At 30.4% G+C, this 20,679-nt stretch overlaps 2 protein-coding genes across 14 annotated transcripts in view; one reads left to right on the top strand and one right to left on the bottom strand.

Moving 5' to 3' along the window:
• The window catches only part of LOC127714155 (uncharacterized), a 34,108-nt gene extending 22,325 nt beyond the window's left edge, over window positions 1-11,783 (top strand). Inside the window, exons 8-10 of one of the 3 annotated variants that reach the window (XR_007987578.1) lie at window positions 1,419-1,581; window positions 3,147-3,315; window positions 3,895-4,029. Coding sequence is in view for 2 of the 3 variants with exons in the window: in XM_052220170.1 (XP_052076130.1) it covers window positions 3,147-3,315; window positions 3,895-4,089 (364 nt within the window). In the remaining variant the exon portion in view is untranslated. Of the gene's footprint in view, window positions 1-1,418; window positions 1,582-3,146; window positions 3,316-3,894; window positions 4,094-7,626 lie in introns of those variants that run through there. The other 2 variants (XM_052220170.1, XM_052220171.1) reach the window with 2 other exon arrangements.
• Window positions 11,784-13,115: 1,332 nt separating this feature from the next.
• Window positions 13,116-20,679, bottom strand: part of LOC127714149 (probable phosphorylase b kinase regulatory subunit alpha) — a 79,379-nt gene continuing 71,815 nt past the window's right edge. For all 11 annotated transcript variants that reach the window (XM_052220150.1, XM_052220148.1, XM_052220152.1 and 8 more), the window contains 5 exons: window positions 19,327-19,430; window positions 17,282-17,434; window positions 16,765-16,818; window positions 14,991-15,191; window positions 13,116-14,270 (listed from right to left, as the gene is read on the bottom strand). In XM_052220150.1, coding sequence (XP_052076110.1) covers window positions 14,094-14,270; window positions 14,991-15,191; window positions 16,765-16,818; window positions 17,282-17,434; window positions 19,327-19,430 — 689 coding nt within the window. In that variant the 3' untranslated portion in view covers window positions 13,116-14,093. The remainder of the gene's footprint in view (window positions 14,271-14,990; window positions 15,192-16,764; window positions 16,819-17,281; window positions 17,435-19,326; window positions 19,431-20,679) is intronic.

Genomic DNA, 20,679 nt, shown 5'->3' with positions numbered 1-20,679 from the left:
CTTATTATAACAAAATACAGAGAAGAAAATGTAAATATTCATCCACAATTTCAAACCATTTTCAAACAAGATTTTCTTCTCGGGCTATTGAATTCTCTAGTATATATGGAAAAAATTGACACATTAAAAATTGCAAGCTGCTGTTTCAAATTTTGAAGGTTTGAGCATCATGTGAATTACAGTGAATAATATATTCATTTTTCAACATACATGTATCTGCCAAATTAATGTTTGCTATTCATACAATATCGCTTTTCATGATATATGAAACACTAAGTATATAATCGATTAATTGATTGATGATTGTGTAAGGTTCATGTAAAATTTTACAGGTATGATCAAAAGGAAATACCTGACTGATTTGAAACAAATGCATATACACTTTGTTTAGGTCCATTTGCAATCTGCAATCAGTCTAATTAACTTATGTCCTATCCAGAATTTGAGCCAATTTTCAGTTATTTCAGTACTCAATGCAAATACATAATCTTGTAAGGGAGATACTCATTAAGAATAGTGACAAGGATTGAATGATGCCGAACTTCACAAACATATGAAAAAGATGTTATAAATACTGTAAATTCAGAAGTCTTTGCGATTGCAAAAATTGTGACGAGATAGGTTTTCCACATAAAACTCACATTTGATAAATTTAGATGCCTTATTTGTATGCACCAGTTCCTGAATTAAATGCAAGCAAAAATTTCTGAATTTATAATACAAGATTGGCGACATTATGCAATAACAGAATTGTAAAAAAATGATGCATTGATTTTTGTATGATAAATGTTTTACACGTGTATTTGAATTGCTGTTTATTGTATTAACTAAAGTACATAAAAGGTGTAACAGTTATAGATCAGTCTTACTCTTCAATTTTCATCGTCCTTAGCTGATTTACTCTAAAATGTGACAGTAATTTTGTCTCTATACAGAGTAATATTGTATCTTAATCACTAGTAATTACCCTGTTTGACAGATTATATTTACTGTGACAAGTTATCTTAAACTGGAGCACCTTGTGTGTATTGTATTTAATTATGTACCACTATTACTAACAATTTAATTCATGTGTGTAACCTGTCATATTTATTTATTAGTTTTAGTTCTCTTAAATATCATTTCAATGATTAATTTATTAGTTGTTCTTTCTTTCAATATCCCAAATCTAAAATAACAGTTGTTTTAGTAGGCACTTTTAATTCTTTTGTTCTTAATGCTTTTAGAAACTGCAATTCTGAGACAAACATTTTGCCGCATTTGCAGTAACATATGAGACTTAACTAGGCTTTCATAACTAAGCTTTAGTATTACAATGTTACTAAATATTTTATTTTATTTTTATATTAAGCATGCAAAATTTTATTGAAATAAATGTATTTATTTTTTAAATCGAATACATTTTATTCTCTTTCTAGGCAGTGGTTTTTCATTTTTGTTTGGTCAATGTTTCTGTTGGCGATGTGTACTGATTTCTTTGCATACTACATTTTAAGTGATGAATTTGATTGGGCCATTTGCATTGGGGCTATAGAGGCGGGAATAGCAACTATAGGAGTCACAGCTGTCACAGCTATGATGGTAAGGTGATAGATAAAAAAAATCAGGGAACTTGAGGTCACTTTGTTTCCAAGAATGCAAGTGTGTGAAGATTGTAAAAACTAATTTTGTCTCAGAAATGTAGTCTACAAAAGGTGTTTCAGGTTGATTGCTTAAGTAAATCCCTTTCAAAACTAATATTTAGCCATGGTCAAACTTTATGCTAACTTTATCTCTGGTCTTTCTTTGTAGAAAAAATACTATTGTTTAGAAATGTTATATTCTGATATTTGTGCACTGAAAAACTAGTTTTCGACTGACCTAATTTGAGCAAGAGTTCTTTCCCTTTTTTCGCCATATTGGAGGTTCACATGGACTAATCCTGATAAATCAGCCAAATTCAACATGTTATGCAGACCATTAAACTTTAGAAAAAGCTATTTTTTTATCAATTCAAAATGGTTAAGGACTTGCTTATTTCATTACTACGATCTAGTAAGGATTTCTTATCTGAACTGTTTGTATATGTTTCAAAATGGTTAGTTGAATTAAGAGATTCAACCAGTTGCACCTCCAATATTATGATCAACGGAAATAACTAACATTCAAATCACGTCGTATCAAAACACATCTTCTAGTCAAGGTTTTGAAGATGCAAGTAATTTTTGTTATTTACAGCCGATTTCATTGAGTGTGTAGGCAAAGGTAATATCTTTGGTTAGCTTGCTTGTTAGCTGAACCGTGAAGTCATAATTAGGTCAGGTATACTACCCTCCTTTCGAAGTAGCCTAGTCCAACAGACAGATAGATTGGTCATCTGTCGGACTAGTCTACTCTTAAAGGAGGGTAGTTTACCTAACCTAATAATGACTTCATGGTTCAGCTAGCAAGCAAGCTAACCAAAGATATTACCTTTGCCTACACACTCAATGAAATCGGCTGTAAAACATTTTGGATTCATTTAAAAATAATTGAATAAACTATTGATAATTCAAAATGTCATTTATTGGTGGAGCACAAACTTTGTAACAATAAATAAATCAAGATATTGGTGTTGCTTTTTGTGGGCTCATCATCAGTTGTCTCATTTACATACATCCATCATTTCATTTATTGATATCAACATTGAAGTCTGCTATAGAAAAAAATGAGAGAAAAAATTATCATTTTGAATGTGAAATCTTTTGACATAAATCAAAAATTTATTATTTTAATGTCAATCTCATACTGGACTTTGATTTGAGAAAAGGACTTGAGATCATGAGATCAGACTGAATTAAATTGTAACATATTTGTAACCCCAGATTCTCTTTTTAGTTTTGTTACTTCTATGTTCATTAATCTATAGAACGCAGTCCACCTTTTTCACCTTTTACACTATTTTACTAACTTGCACTTCACACACATTTATTTCAAATGTAAACAAAAGATGAATGTGTCATTCACACACTTGCAGGTTACCTTAAAGAATGTGACTTCAAGTTCTCTTTATTTGTATATATATGTGTATGTTCAATTAAGAATACTCTCTTTTCAGGACAGGTTAGCAACCAACATGGCAGCCAGATGGCATTGATCATGATCATTTGAATGTTTGATTTTTTCAGAGTGACATTTATATCATTTGTTACCTGTGTAGGAATGTTAGGTCCGATCTGTATGTTTTTATCTGTGTACACTATCAATAACTACATGGAGTGGAACTGGATTTATAAGATATACATGGCTATTATGGTTTTCTTTGAAATAACTGCAGGAAGTCTGTTCATAGGTGGGGTAAGTTGAACAATGTTTTATTTGATAAGTACTTTTCCAAAATTTATCGGTTGGAAGATAGGGGGATGTGAGGCACTCAAATTAATTAGATATGGGTGGTCACATTTTCTTTAGAATTTTGTAAGAATTATAAATAAATTTAAAACATTTATTTTATGGATGGTAATGGTCTTGAAATAGTGCCCCCCCTTTTGCATTCAATTCTGGTAAAGCCTTAAGACATTTGATACTCTGTCTTTACTTTAAATAACAAATTAACTTTAAAGACTGAAAAAAGTAGCCAGTTTTAAGTGTATCATTTGAATGGACTATTTAAGTAAATCATATTTTATTGAATAAGTTAACATAATAAAATATTCTTCTGTTTTCATTCATTGATTACGATTATAACAATATGATATGTAAAGAAGTGAAAAATTCATTCATCAACAAGAATATGTTTGATTCTATTTTGTCTGTCATGGAACTAAATAGAATTTGATTTTGTAATCATAAATCATAAATGAAAAGATGTGGAAAAAATAAAAAAATCTATCATTTTTTTTAAAATATAACAATTTTGATATTGATTTTTTTCAGATGTGGCTTGCTGCTGTAAACCTGACTACAAATGAGTATTTAAAACACAAAAAGTACAAACACCTGGTGGATGAAAATGGAAAATTAAAATATGCTTTTAACCAAGGAATATTAAACAATTTTCTAGATTACTTTCATATCAAACCTCTACAAGAGGAAGAAATCTCAGATCAAATCATGATCACAACTTTATGACAAGGTGAAAACAGCTTATAGATTATCATGTACAGGATGACAAATATTGTACATTTTTCAATTACAGGAAATGCTAAAAAATGAAAAAATCTGTAAAATATCCTTGAAAGTTTAAAAACAAATTGAATTACCTCCCTTGTGATTGTTGATTCGTCCCTCGAAAATTGGTACCCATATGTTAAACAGGTACTCATGGGCACATTTCGTGGGTCGATACAAATAGGTCAACTTGATAGAGGTGAACCCTGATCTCGATTACGCTTGATGCAAATGTTCTTGAAATGTTTTGCAGTGTTATTTATCAAGCTCAATTTCAACCACAATGCAAGAACCGCAATCCTTGAAAACTACTGATAATCCTGGAAAAACCCTTAGATTTCATGTCTGATTAAGAGTGGCAACCCTGCAATTATTATCTTAAACAAGGGTTTATCAATTTGATGGAAGCATGAAACTTATGACATGTTATTTTCATTTTGAAGGAAGGAGGAGACATAGTATTCTTATCATACCCCTCCTGGAGAAGTTTAGAGTCCTGAGAAACTGAAGAGTATCTCTTTAATGAATATAGTAAGAAGTGAATGTCTATATTTAACAAAGTATGGTTTACTTTGTAAAGAGAAATTTTAGTCTACCTTGACTCTGACTCTGTAATGGAAGTGAAAGAAAATAAGATATTTGTATTACTTTTCTGGTTTGAAAGGTTGTTCATGATGTCACCTTGTAAGTCAGTCATTGGTTCCCTGATATTGACTTCATTTTTAGCCATCACTTGGCGTCCGTCGTCGTCTGTCGTCGTCCGTCTAGTGTAAACTATTTCAAACATCTTCTCCTCTGAAACTATTGAACCAATTCCAACCAAACTTAAGCTGAATGATGCTTAGTGTATCTAGAATAAAGTTTGTGTTTTATTTACTGTTTCGTCAAATAACATGGCCGCCATGGCTAAAAATAGAACATAGGGGTAAAATGCAGTTTTTGGCTTATATCTCAAAAACCAATTTATTTAGAGCAAATCTGACATGGTGTTTAAAGTGTTCATTAGGTGAAGTTCTATCAGCCCTGAAATTTTCAGTTGAATCTTATAACCCATTGTTGGGTTGCTGCCACTAAATTGGTAATTTTAAAGTAATTTTGCAGTTTTTTGGTTATTATCTTGAATATTATTAATGATAAAGATAAACTGTGAACAGCAAAAATGTTCAGCAAGGTAAGATCTACAATTAAGTTCGGATGACCAAAATTGTCAATTGTCCCCTTATTAAAGGAGTTTATGCCCTTTAAGGACAATTTTACACAATTTGTTTATCATGTTTTCTAACTTTAAAAAATCATCTTCTCTGAAACTACTGAACCAATTCCAACCAAACTTAAGCTGAATGATTTTAAGGGTATCTAGAATAAAGTTTGTGTTTTATTTTCTGTTTCTTAAAAAAACATGGCCACCATGGCTAAAAATAGAACGTAGGGGTAAAATGCAATTTTTGGCATATATCTCAAAAACCAAAGCATTAAGAGCTAATCTGATGAGAGGTAAAAATGTTTTTTAGGCTTAGCTCTTTCAGCCCTGAAATTTTCAGATGAATCTAACAACCCATTGTTGGATTGCTGCCACTTAATTGGTAATTTTAAGGAAATTTTGCAGATTTTGGTTATTATCTTAAATATTATTAATGATAAAGATAAACTGTAAACAGCAAAAATGTTCAGCAAAGTAAGATATACAAATAAGTTTCGATGACCAAAATTGTCAATTGTCCCCTTAAGGAGTTATTGCCCTTTAAAATCAATTTTTCACAATTTGTTCATTTGGTTTGCTTACTTTAAAAAACCTTCTCCTTTGAAACTGATGAATCAATTTCAGCCAAACTTGGGCTGAATGAGTTTCAGAGTATCTAGTATAAATTTTGTATTTTATTTTCTTGTACGTCAAGAAACATAGCCACTATGGCTAAAATGAAACATAGGGGTAAAATGCGTTTCTTTGATTTTGAAGAAAATATGACAGATACAAAGAACATTTCAATGGAAGTTTTAAGCCATTCATTAATATATATTGAAAAGCAAAAATAATCATTGATGAAAGATTTAAGCAAAAAATTACAGGTGAGCAATTCAGGCTCTCGAGAGCCTCTTGTTATGATCTAGGTTCAGTCCAACTTAAATAACTACAATGAATACATTTTTGCCTCGCCTTGACAAAGCCAGACAGAAAGACTTAGGTATGCTATTGCCGATGGCCCCCTCAGTCATTGTGTATTGACTTTGAAAATTTTGCTTACTTTAAATGTATTAGTTTTTGATAAGGTCAGTTTATGGGGAACCACTAGTAGTAGGTGAATGATATTTGGTATACAGTTGTATTAGCATTGGCACATCTCATTTCCATGGAGATTATTTTGCCCTGCCCTTCAGTCATGTTCTATCGACTTTGCAAATATTGCTTACTTTACATGTATTAATTTGTGATTGGTTCAGTTTAAGGTGACCACTAGTGGTAGGTCAATGGTATTTGGTATGTTTTACATAGTTTCATGTTTAAATATTGCCATTTGGATTCAATATTTGCCTGATACTACCAAAATTACAAAAAGGGGAGACATATTTCTGTGTCAACAGTTTATTCCTATTTTTGATTATGGATCAAAATAATGCCAGGTAGAATAGGTAAACTTAAAGAGCAGCAAGAACTATTCTTGAACTACCTTATTATACCTGATCAGATACACTGTTTGATGAAAAGTTATCATGGCTTAGATTTACTGATTGTTTAATCTACCATAACTTATAATTTGAATTATTGATATGATTGTCATATAATCTTGACTTAAATTTCATGCCCCAGTGGTGAGATGAAGTTTTCATGATGAGGGTTGTTCCTTAGCAATTATACATGATAGCTCCATAATATTTGTGTTGATTGGTTGCAAGTATAATTTGGTCTTAAATATGCCTTATTGCATTGACCGTATTTGATATGATGTATGGCCTTGACCTTAAGGCTCAGGTGGAGTTTTCATGGTGATGTTTGTTTCTGACACTATACGCGATAGGTTCAGAACATTGGGGTATGTGGATTGGTTATGAGGAATAAATGGCCATTTAGGTGTCCAATATCTGAGCTGAACAATCAATATTTGACTTCTATAACCCTAACCTCAGTTTCATGCTTAAGTAGCCATGTTAAGTTTTTAGATGAGGCCTTTTTTTCAGAAAAAATACATGGTGGTTCAAGGTTTTTTTTTTTGGCTTTGTAGATTTATTTTGAGGATTATAGTTCTGTATGACATATGCCTTTGCCTTCACCTTTTTGGATTGATTAAGAGGAGTCTATCATCTATATCTACAGCAAAAGCATGTCTAGTAACACAAACAGAAATTGATAAATTTCATATTGAATTGACAAGTTGCCAGAATTTTTTTTGAGATATATAATAGTTTTTATTGAAAGACCTCAGTTGGTATGAAATGGTCTTAAAATTCATCATGTTATTTATAGACTATTTTTTATATCTTTTTTTTTAAAATCTTTTTTAGACTTTCCACATGACATCCAATATAACTTCTAATGAAAGAGTTAATCAGAAGAGATACAATTACCTGAAAGATGGGAAAGGTGCATTCTATAATCCATTTGATAAAGGACCTGTGTCTAACTTTAGGGACTTCTTCCATATGAAACGGGAACTGACAGAAAAAGATGTAGAAATTCTGAGTTTATAAATAATGTATTTAAATGAAATATTGTAAATAATAACTAATTATTTTTATACCAAGATTTGTGTTACATTGTAAATATGTTATATATGATCAAATGATTTATTTATTATACATTTATGTTGTATGCAAATATACATTCAATTGGGATATTTTGGTTGTTTTTACCATAAAGTAGTAGAAAAAATTTGCACATCATGTCAATTCCATATTTTATTTTTGTCATAATGGTTTCCATAGTAAAGTTGAAGTTAGTTGTGTACACATCTAACTGCACACTAAGATAAGAGATCTAAAGTTAATTACCGGTACTGAAAATATTGCATTTTATTTTTTTGGTTGAACTTTTTTTTTGTGTGTGTTTAATTTTGTCACTTTCATCAATATGCTCAAACAAGCCAAAATAAGACTATAACCAAACTACCTAATTTCCTGTAGATATATTATTAAATAACAAAAAGTATGTTTTTGAGAAAATTTTTACCTGAACCATATTTCCTACAAAAAATTCTTAAAGGATGCTAATATTTACTATTGTTTGAATTGTTTGCAAAAGTGCATAGTTTTTGTTTTTATTTTTTTCTTACAGATTAGTAAATTAGGTCAGAATATTGTTTACATTTAGACCTATACAAATACAACAATTGAAATAGACTACATGCATTTGTTGAAAAGGTTGTGTAGAATTTTTCAACATTATAACCATCAAACATATCCTTTTCATGTCCCATGTTTTCCAACTTAAAAAATACTGATTTTCAAATTAAGTGATTCAAACAAAATGAATTACAAATAAAGATAAAATAAAGACATCCAATGCCCCGATCCATAGGTGTTCTGCATTTGGGTCGTTTAGAACTTTCCTTACAGTTTGAATGCTTAACCATCACAGAAGACTGTATTGACCTTTGGATACCATTTTAAGGGAACTTGGGTTTTTTTGGGGGGTGAGGGGTGTATGTTACATTTACTCAACATCTTTTTTTTTTTCATTTTTTGTCGATATTTTCTTTCTTAATATTACAGATTAATGAAGAACTAGAAAACAGGATTACCATCAGAAAATTGTTTCCTCTTAAAAGTATTCCTATTATATAGTAATAGAACAGATTTCATATTTGGCCATTAGACTGGCAATTCAATTTATAAGTGCTAATACATTATACATCATTGTTTATTTTTTTCATTTGAATAAGAAAAATAAATCATTGTCATAGAATTGACACACTTTTTTCAGCATTGCAGAAATTGTCACTTTTCTAATATTTAATATTGAATTATTGTTCTTACAGCTTTTAGTAAAAGCAATAGTCTCATATTAGAAAGTGATTTGAACTTAGACAAAACTGACCAAAGCATAACATTGAGATAAAGTTTGAACAGCTTTGAAGAAATAAAATTTGATGTGGAGCAATGTAAATAAAACTCTGACAATTCAGATTTCTTTTTAAAGAGCAGTGAACAATTTTTATGCCACACCTACGATAATTGTAGGGGCATTATGTTTTCTGGTCTGTTCGTCCGTCCGTCCGTCCGTCTGTCCCGCTTCAGGTTAAAGTTTTTGGTCAAGGTAGTTTTTGAAGAAGTTGAAGTCCAATCAACTTTGAACTTAGTACACATGTTCCCTTTGATATGATCTTTCTAATTTTAATGCCAAATTAGAGTTTTGACCCCAATTTCACTGTCCACTGAACATAGAAAATGATAGTGTGAGTGGGGCATCCGTGTACTATGGACATTCTTGTTTGAAAATAGTTTTTGAATAACAATATATACTATAAATCTTCAAGGTGTATTTAAAAAATTAAACTGTCAGGGGTAATAATTGTTCCTAGTTAATTGAATTACATATAACTTTTTTTAAATAATCTCTCTTAGTCACCCATGTTTCATATATTTGAGGCATGTAATTTTACTTCCAAAATTAGGGAAAAAATTTCTTAATACTTTAATCATGACAACAAATGCTGATTGCCTTGGTACAAACACTTTGCAAATGAAAGAGGTTGGTTTAACTGAGTTTTGTAGTGTGTCAAGCTTTCACACTGTAAATAACAACTGTGGTTAATATTTCTTGAAAATCATTTGCACTGATAATGAATGTTTGAAAATTTGTGATTTTACATGAAATATACAAGAAAATGTTACGTTGGTTCGTTCATGTAATTACATAAAAGAATCTATTTTAAATTTTTATCTTGTAAATATCATTATTTAGTATATAGCATCAAGCATCAATGTTAGAAATCCATTGCACAATCAGTCCACTTTATGAAGTTCTGATGATATGTCCATTTTATTATTTTATGTGTTCACCAAATACCGTTAGGTTGTCTAAACCACTGTTTCGTCTTGTTTAATAATTGCACAGTTTAAGATTTTCTGCCATTTGAATATTTTAGTGTAAGTGTTGGTTGAAGTATTTTTGTGTCATCAGCAAATCTATATTTTTTAAATAATTTTTTTTAAAACATTGTGAGTCATTTTGCACCAGTTGTTTTTGAGGGTCATGATTTTAAAGATAAAAGAAAAAATACAACCTTGCAAATTGCTGGTAGATTTTTATATTGATTTGAGGATGGATAAATCATGGATTTACTAACAGTCTTAAACAGTTATTATGAATAAAATTTATTTCAAAATAATAGTTGCCTGGTTAAACTAATAGAAATTAGTATTGTAATAAAATATGAACATAAAAAAATAACCTTATTTTGAAATATCATTGTAAAAACCCAATAATGAAATGATTTTTTCCTGAACAAAAGTTACTTAAACGGACTGAAGAGACACACAAGTTTAGAAATGTACAAGCTATCGTAGTCAGCTATAGTTTCATATAATAATTATTGGGTAAAAAATTCACTTCTTTGGAGTTGGTTTTGAATGTCAGTGGTAGAGAAATGACCAAAGACATAATTTTGTGAATGCAAGTTTTATCATTTTGTATGTCAATCATGATTGTGTCATTGAATGTATCATATTGGATTCAACATTCATTTAGCATGTTGGTGCACATGTTTTAAATTTTACTGTGAAACAGTGTTGGATTATTAGCATGTTATCATATAAAAGAAATTTTACAAATATCCATTTTCATTCTGCCATTTACTCATGGCATATACTTAAGTATGATGATTTATTTTATACTTTTTATTCCATCTTTACACATACATGTTATTTAAAAGGAATTCCAGTGAACCTTTTTTTAGGAAGAACCTAATTCTGAACACAAGTATCTTGATATATTCCCTGATTAAATTGAAATTAAGAATCTTGTCTCACAGAACATTTTACACTTACATTGATAGCTTTTCCATGTTTATGACAAGAAACATTTTTTCATTGAATTCAGATTTGTTAATATTCTACCATCTCATTAACAGAAAAACAAAGCTTTTCTCTGTATTAACATTCTTCATCAAAGATGTCTGACCCATATTGAGCTAATCATCATAAACATTTCTCAGAATTCTGACATTTGGACAATGTATTTAATTCTGCACATTCATTGGCATTTTTCTATCAATATGCTTACAATAGAAGAACCTTTTTTTAGCTTATTAATATATAATGAGATCAAATTGGAATATTTTTTTATCAAGTACATGGTCTATTATAATCAGAATACATTTATCAATGCTCAGTATATGTAAAAGTATCAGTTGTTGATAAGATATTTTACAAAAATATAAATACAATCACACATTTGCAAAATCAAATTCTGACTTTTTATTAAATTCATAATAATAAAAAAAAATCTGAAATTAACCTCTTTATATTTTTTTATTTGGATATTTGTATTTCAAGTGCTTGTCAGTGATACATTAAATATGAAAAGAATTGTGCATTGTGGAAAGAAAAGGGAAATTGTTACATGCCTTATTTAGACATAAAAATCAACATATGTTAAACTGTCCTCATTGTTAACTTTCAGTATTTATATCATTTGTGAAAATAAAGCACTTTTTATGTAATTGGTTGTTATGGAAAAAAAGGATGTGTGTTATGTTTACCAATGAGACAACTATCCACCAAAGTTTAAATGACAAGGATGTAAAGCTATTACATTGTTGCCTTGTTTTGATTATAAGAACTTTTGTTAATCTCCATAGATCAATGACTCGTGTTCCTGTCTAAGAAGAATTTAGCCTTAGAATAATTCATCTTCAAGACACCATCAAGAATTGAAGAAAGAAACCTAAAAATGTGTAAACTGATTTTTCAATTTCACAATGCTTGTACTTGTAATTCTTTCTGAAGTTTTGTTGCAATATTTTATTTTTTTCCCTTGCTTACCAGTGTTATTTTGCCATTACTTGATGTTGTCCACTGTAGACTATTTTAGTATCTCCTCAAACTAATCGGTCATGAGTAGAAGGATGGCTGATGAATTTATCAATGAGACAACAACAAAAAACCAATAGAAAAAAATACAAAACCCTTCAACTCTTGTTTTCAGTCTTCCTTGTTTGTAATGAGCATCACAGATGTTGAGTATTTAATAATATTGTTGGTGATCTTCTTTTGCTAGATGTGGGAATGAGTCTTCTTTGTTCAATACAAGAAATAAGCTGTCAAATTGACAGCAGTATTTGGAGGTAACCATTGTTGGAACTAAGAGGGCAGCCAGTACAAATGAATTTGATGTATTCTAATGTTTGGCGCCTTCTAACCTGCCACATTATAAACGGTAAAAGGGAAAATAGTCAGAATTCAAACTTTACCTCCATTTTGTCATCAGTAACACCATTTTAAAATTTGAACAGTTCATAAGATATTGCAAGGAAAAGTCATGAAGTGCCTTTCTAACCTATCCCGGGCCATATATCTTAAACGGCAAAAGTTAAAATTGTCAATATCGGACTTGACCTCCATTTTCTCATTAGTGGCAACATATTAAAATTTGAAAAGCATTGGCAGAATGGTTCATAAGTTATTGCACAGAATGTATAGAACAGGGATAACAAGAATTCATATCAACACATCCATAACACTATCTATAAGAAAAGCATCACATTACCATGATGCTCAAAAGACCTGGGGTAAACATTGCTTAAAAAGTATTACTATACAGTATGGTTTTCCTCATTATAGAAGGCCGTAGGGAGACTTATATTTGCTTATATCTTCATGGTGGGTAGTTGTCTCATTTGCAATTATACCACATCTACTTATTTTATATGTAAGAACATTATATCGATGCAAAAACCATTCATTAACTAAACTTCAAAAAAGACCAAAAACTTAAAGACTATCAATAAGGTCCAAACTTATAAATGAGAGGCATGCAATATTATAGAACACCATTAATCATTAAAATGTTTTAATTAAGACATCTGTAACATGATTATAAGAATACATAGTGATTCAACAATCGTGTAGAAACCACACAGCAAATAACATTAAATATCAACTTTAAACTTTCCAGAAAGAGAAAATTTAAATAAGACACAATGATAAATGTAATTTTTTTCAGCTTTGGTAACTTGAAAATATGTCATTTCTAAAACACTCCATCAAGGTTCATTCTTTATCTCAATGCAAAATGTATTTGACTTTCCTTACATTCACGAAAAAGACTTAAAAACTTTAAAATATTTGAAATAAATAACCAGATGTAAGTCTAAGTTTCAATGCAGTCATTAGTGCTAATGACTACTGGAGTCATTTTCATCAGCAATACCAAAAATATTGAATCAGAACAAGAATAATAGTTAGTTATCTTGCACTACACCTACATAGAGTAAAAGCACCATCTTTTCTATGAAGAAAAAAATATTCCATCCACTTTCATCATATTTTGCAATCCTGTTGATTTTATCATTTGTGATATATCAATGTTCGTAGATTTTTTGGGTTCAGGTGAACCACAAATTAAAATTTTCAACGAATTACAAATTTTCTATAGGCTTGCATAAAGACTTGGGCAAACCTTGAAATCAAATATCCAAGAAAAATGCAGGTTTTCCTAAATCCACAAAAAATAAATGAATCCACAGTATTCATTGAAAAATTGCACAAGCAGAAGCACAAGTTATACAGCAATACTGATATCCACCACAGATACATGTATATGCAAGTTATTCATCTTTGTTATATACACAATAAAATAAATACAAAATATCAACCATTAAGAAAACACAAAATGGTTTATTTAGATCCCAATACAATAAAATATTAAAAATAGCTATATGTCATGAATCCAGGAAAAAACATAATGCTGAAAAAGATGGGATTGTTTCAGATCTTTGGTTATGACTGAACTTGTTTTATGGTTTTCAACTTCAACTGAGATTACATTCCACATTTCCTTCATGATCTGAGGGTATGTCTAGAATGTTGGCCAAGGCTCGGCACAAATAGGACATTGTTCCAAATCTACCACTAGGAGCACTGTCATAAAAATGTAAACATATTCCTGTTGATCCTTCACACTGTTTCACACTCTCCAGTGGTATATCCTACAAGTAGTAAATCAATATTAACATTAATATACAGACTGATCAAGAAGTGAGATCTTGATACAGTGTTTGATTTACCTAAAAAACAATATTTACATGTACCTGTATTCATAGAACTCAGGTATTTGACATATAGTCTGATCTGTGATGCTCCTTTTGAAATCATCAATATTGTTTTAAAATTTGTCAGGTGGTCTCATCTATGAAGCTCACCCTTTTTTTAAAATCATGAATATATTTTGGATGAAACCAATTTCAATCCTATGTACTTACATTGCCAATAAAATCTGATGGTTCATAAACAGGACTACAACTCAAATGTGGAGCATAAATGGTAAACTTTTGTAACATGCAAAAGTTTTAAGTGTGTTATGAATGTAATCTTACTTTTTCAAATCTTTTAATTACATTTTTTCTTTAATTTGTTAAGCCAAAACCTTTTAACAAAAATTGGTTAAAATGCCTATATATCACTTTCAATTCACCATGCTTAGCATGAACAGCAGCCCATTTTCTCAGGTTTATCTCAGTATCTCAGTCTACAATTGGAAAAAGGAAACAATTTGTGTTAAAAGTGTGAAATAACAGAATCAGATCAGATATTGGCAAATCTATATTGTGTTCAACATTAATATCATCTGTGCTACAAACTTATCTATAGGTTTCTCAAGTACACTTACAACAACAGCAATTTTCTTTTAACTATCTTCTAATAATTACCTGATCTTTAATAAACAATGCATTAGCTTCATGAACTAATTTATCTACATGTATTTCATCCATTTTAACAGTCCACTCATTCTCTGAAACCATTGTGAGAACTATGAGAGCTTCCACCATTAGCTGTCTATACTCTGGCTGTGGTATAGTGTTCAGTACTGTCTCAACCCTCAAGGCAAATTTAAACTCTCCTGGAGTCATCTGTAAATTACACAGAAATATTTCCATAACTAATGTGGATTCATTTATTTTCGTGGGTTTCAATTTTCATGGATTAATGAAAAATGTATTTTCGTGAATACTTGATTTTGTAGTTTTGTCAAAGTCTGCATACAAGCCTAAAGAAGATGAATACTTCGTTGAACACTTAAATTCCTAGTTTAGTAAAATCCTTAAAAAATTGGTACAAACCAATAATAATCAACCCACAGTATACAACTATTTAAGTTGTGGTGCTGACCTTATTTGGTTTAACCTTGCCAAGGGATAGCTTTGCACAAAAATGGTGTAATGAAAGAATCTTAAAGAGCAAGCTCACATAACCAACACATCAACTTAATTTTAGGAGGTAAACAGCATACATTTTTAGTCTTTTTTATAGATGTTATCTTGCATCCAAATTTGGATCCAATTCAAAACAAGGTTCTGGAGTTATCACCTATTTTCTGCACTGATTTGCTTTTTTTAATCCCAGACCTTGACAAGTTCACAACTTAGTTGAATCTTTTTTGCATTAAATGTGACCCTACTTAAAAGTTTTGAAGTCTGTCGGATGGGGACGTTAAATCTGAGGTACCGTGTTCAGGGAGTACCACGCTCTTTGCACGTTAAGATCCTTCTCAACAAGCTCTTTTTGAGTGGTCCGTAAGTGACCAATTGTTTGGCAAAATTATTTCATACTGGTTTTGGCTTTGATATATTTTTCTGTGGTTTATAGTTTAACTATTTGGTAATTTGGTTTTCATGGTCTTACTTTTGTCTAAAATCTGTTAGTATTCATACTTTGATGAGTTGAGCCTTTTTTCAATTAATGTTTTATAGTGTGTCCTTTTATGTCGTATTGTTACACCACTATCTCAGGGTAGGGTGAAGGTTGGCGCCAGATAAAACATTCAACACCGCTGCATTTGTTTGCACCTGTCCTAAGTCAGGAACCTGATGTTCAGTGGTTGTCGTTTGTTGGTGTGGTTCATAAGTATTTCTCGTTTTTTATATAGATTAGACCGTTGGTTTTTCTGTTTGAATGGTTTTACACTAGTCATTTTTGGGGCCCTTTATAGCTTGCTGTTTGGTGTGAACCAAGTCTCAGTGTTGAAGGCCGTACTTTGACCAATTATGGTTTACTTTTACAAATTGTGACTTGGATGGAGAGTTGTCTCATTGGCAATCATACCACATCTTCTTATATCTAATTAATCTGCAGTAAGTGAGGATACAGATTTATTATCCAAAAATCAACTCTTTTGAATGAATTTTAGACTATTTGTAGTATATAATACTACTACTATAGACATGTGGACACCATATATATATTCAATAAGGATCTCCCCTCCTAGTGTATATATCCAAGTTTAATTGTTTCTTGTGTCAGAAATTTTTGTGGGCATTAATTATTGCCATTGTTAAACAATTGACAAAATTAAAAGTTTAATAATTGTGAATGTAAATGTTGCATACAAATAATGCTTTCAAAATTTCCAATAAGAGTAGGTCAATTTTGACAATAATAAAATCATAGAGTCCAAAACAAATTATAGTATCAAAAATAACATACCTCTCTTGTTAAACTGTTAGGTAAAAACTTTCCTTCTATTGACAATCCTGAACACTGTAATAGAAAATGTTTATTGATAATCCTGAACACTGTAATAGAAAATGTTTATTGATAATCCTGAACACTGTAACAGAAAATGTTTATTGATAATCCTGAACACTGTAATAGAAAATGTTTATTGATAATCCTGAACACTGTAACAGAAAATGTTTATTGATAATCCTGAACACTGTAATAGAAAATGTCTATTGATAATCCTGAACACTGTAATAGAAAACGTCTATTGATAATCCTGAACACTGTAATTCTGTACCATGCATCATACCTTGTCTATTAACTGTCTTATTATAACCACTTACCACTGATAAAAAAACTTTCTAGATTGTAAGATAGAACAATCTAGTACCCCAATTAATGTCCTATCGAACTTTTTCCTTTACTTACCATCAATAAAGACTGTATGACAGATACTTTCTGGTACCTTGCCCTATCTATACATCTCTTCAATAATACTTACCATAGATAAAACTTTCCAGACTCTAGGATAAAATCCTTCTGGTACCCTGTTTAATGCCCCATCTAACCGTCTCCTCCTTAACCATTGTCCTTGTCTATCTGTTGTTATATCTTCCTCTTCAGTCTCAGGCTGATTCAAAGCATAATCTAACATCTGATAAAATAAAAAAGATAACTTAGACAACAATATGTTTTTTTTATTATTTTCAAAGGAAGTTACTGACATTTTCAATCAATAATTAACAAGCCCGTCAATTGAAGCATTACTACACTAAATTCCCAAAATGAAAAAAACAAAAATACTCCAAAGTGTTTGGCCTATATCCAAGCTCCATGCCAAAACATTTTCTCTAAGTTTTACCAAGCTTGCATCTGACCTTTATCTTGTGAAAAATTTATACTTTTTAGTCCATGATTGGTTGTTATTACCCTACATGTGTGTTCATCGAAGAATTAGATGTAGTGTTATTGATATATAGCAAAGAATTCTCCAAATTGATACTAGTAGCTGTCTTAAACTTACATTGAGGTACAATATTTTTCTCTGTGTAGAAGGCCTCAAAATGACTTTGAGACGAAAAAACAGTCATAAAAGCATTGTTCCTTCGGTTTTGAGTTTTTTCAAGTGTGTGTGTAGATATTGTGTGATGAATAACACAAAACTACCTTTTTAATATAACTGCAACTAACAATCTGACACCAACTCCTCCTCTTAACACCCATAAATCTTTATAATAAATAGTACTCATTGCCATAAAAATACCTTTGCAATTTAAAGAATCTATGCAACAACTCTATGAAATCTTCCATAGATAACCTCCTTAGTGAGGCTATATTTCATAGCCAGACTAGTGTCTTAGAGAAAACTATATTTCCTTTCTCAGATATTATGGGCTTGAGTTACCATATTTCTGCACTTTTAACTGTTTATTTCCTCTCTCAGATATTATGGGCTTGAGTTACCATATTTCTGCACTTTTAACTGTTAAATCTAAAAACTTCAAAGATTGACCTTTATCAACCAAGTTAAAATAAAAAATATAACTACCAGAGTTAAAGAAATATTTTATCTCATGAGCAAATCAAAGGATAATTTGTTTCTTCCTTCTTTTTTCTTATCTTTCAGGGGAAAACCAGTGATAAAATAGGATGCTGGTGCCAACAAAGCTATTTATATGAATAAGCTTCCAATCGCAGAACATGAAATTACCACTTTATTGCAAGAGACAATTTAACTTTAAATTTAAGTAATTTTTATCAATCTAGCTGAGTGTTGAATAAAACCAATAAAAAATATCAAAATTATTGTAAACTTGTTCTCATCCAAAATATGCATCAAATATTTGCCAATGGACAGATTGATTTCTAGACAAAGACAAATTGTATGACTGACTTACATCACTTGTTAATTTCCTTACTGTCTCTTCCCTCACAATACTCTCACCAACTGAGAAGAACTTGCTATCACCTTTGTCAGAGAAACAAAAATTTATAAGTGATGAAGATTAACATTCCATCATTGAAAAGCATAAACTATCCAAAACAAGAACACTCCTCATGCCTGTCACTCTCACAAACCAACAGCTAACAGATGAATTATTATCAAGTTATTAACCAAGAGAAAAATTGTAGTTGAAATGTTCTAACAATCATAAAACTTGCTTTTGGTAATAATAGAAAAATATGTTCTTTTCTATAAGTAGAAAAGTTCACTGAAATTCCCTCATTTTGAGTAATAAAAAAGCCAATCATATTAAATTAAACATAATTTTTTTGGTTTAAAATTAAGGAAATTTTCTAATCAAGATGCCTGGGAATTATGAAGCATGAATTTTTTAAACTGTTCCCATTTTTATTTCAGCACCCTGTCTTAAAATATCATATGCACATGTCAATTTCTCTTAAGATCAGGACAAAGATGCAAAACTCTGGACTAACAAAATCATATATGCTACTTAAAAATATAAATTATAAGTACTTCAGATTAAATTGTTAGAACATTTCAATATTATAGAAAATAACAAAAGTATATAAAAATGATAGAACCTTCTTTTGTGGTGATTTACTGAGTCTGGCAAATTGGTTAGCCTCATCTTGCTTTTTCTTTGATTTTACACGTAAACAACTTTCATCATCATGTTCAGAATGCACTAAAAATAAAAACACATGCAAAACAGTGTTATATATAACAATGCATTCCACAACTGCACATCCTTTTGTGATTTGAATGATTATTGCATAGCAAAACAGCCATTTTGCCTTACACAAATCATATTTACTCTAGCAGAGGGTTAATATACTTTTTATTCCAGTAAATGTTAAGATAAATCATAAGACCTTACCCTCCCAAGCTAAATTTTGAAATAAATGTTTGCTGTATATTCCTATTCTATTTGCTATAAAGCACAATTGTATATATAGAAAATTCATATAAAAATATAATAAAACTGCCAAAGTCATTTACTATATAATAGTATGAAAGCATAAGCAAGGTAAAAAAACATTGTATACTGAGAAAAGTTACAGAAGCACCATGGGTGCATAAGCTGAGTTGCAATCTTTATAGATGAGTTGTTTCAACCTTGACCTTTGACCAAGTGACCCAAAATTCAAACATGTTGTTTGTCATCTCATGGGTCAATCACATTTGGTACAAATTGAAAATATGTTTCAAAAGATAACATCCTGATTCTGGAAACCAAAAGTTGCCAAAACTGCAGCTTCAATAGATGCTGTGACCTGATTTTTTGACATATTTATATAATTCATTATTTGTATAATTCACCCAAAATTGAAAAGGCATCTTTCTCCTACCATGGGGTAATATAGAATTAAGTTTGGTAATAATTAGACAAATGTTTGAAAAGATAACATATGAAAACCAAAATTTTGCCCAAATGTTAGCTATTAAAAGCTGCAGTGACCTTTACCTTTGACTCCAAAATCAATAGAAGTCCTTTTCCAAGGGGCATTATCAGGCAAAGTTGGATAAAGATATTCCTAACTGTTAAAAAGATTTTGTATAAAACTGAAATGTTGATGAAATGAAAAATTTACTTGATAAAGTATCACTGATAGCATTACTTGTGGACAATGCAATTAGTTTTTCAAAGGATAAAACAAAATACTAGAGTTGGTTGATACATTCAAAAAGAACTGAACCAAAGACGAGATATTTAAGGTGTATATTCCATGAAAAAATTGACATGTATCAAATGAAAATAAAATTTACAATATTTCTCAGAATACAATGACCTGATGTCAAATTTACAATGCAATCAATGCAATTAACTGCAACAGACTTGTGTAAGCTAACAAAAGCATATCACCCATGCTTGCATTACTTTTTTATGCAAAATGATCATACAAATGATAAACTGTGGTTTTGCATATCAAAGT

The sequence above is a fragment of the Mytilus californianus genome, unplaced genomic scaffold (assembly GCF_021869535.1).
Source record: "Mytilus californianus isolate M0D057914Y unplaced genomic scaffold, xbMytCali1.0.p SCAF_9, whole genome shotgun sequence".
NCBI classification, from domain to species: domain Eukaryota; kingdom Metazoa; phylum Mollusca; class Bivalvia; order Mytilida; family Mytilidae; genus Mytilus; species Mytilus californianus.
The sequence above is the reverse complement of the archived record's forward strand: the minus strand, read 5'-3'. Positions and strand labels throughout refer to the sequence as shown.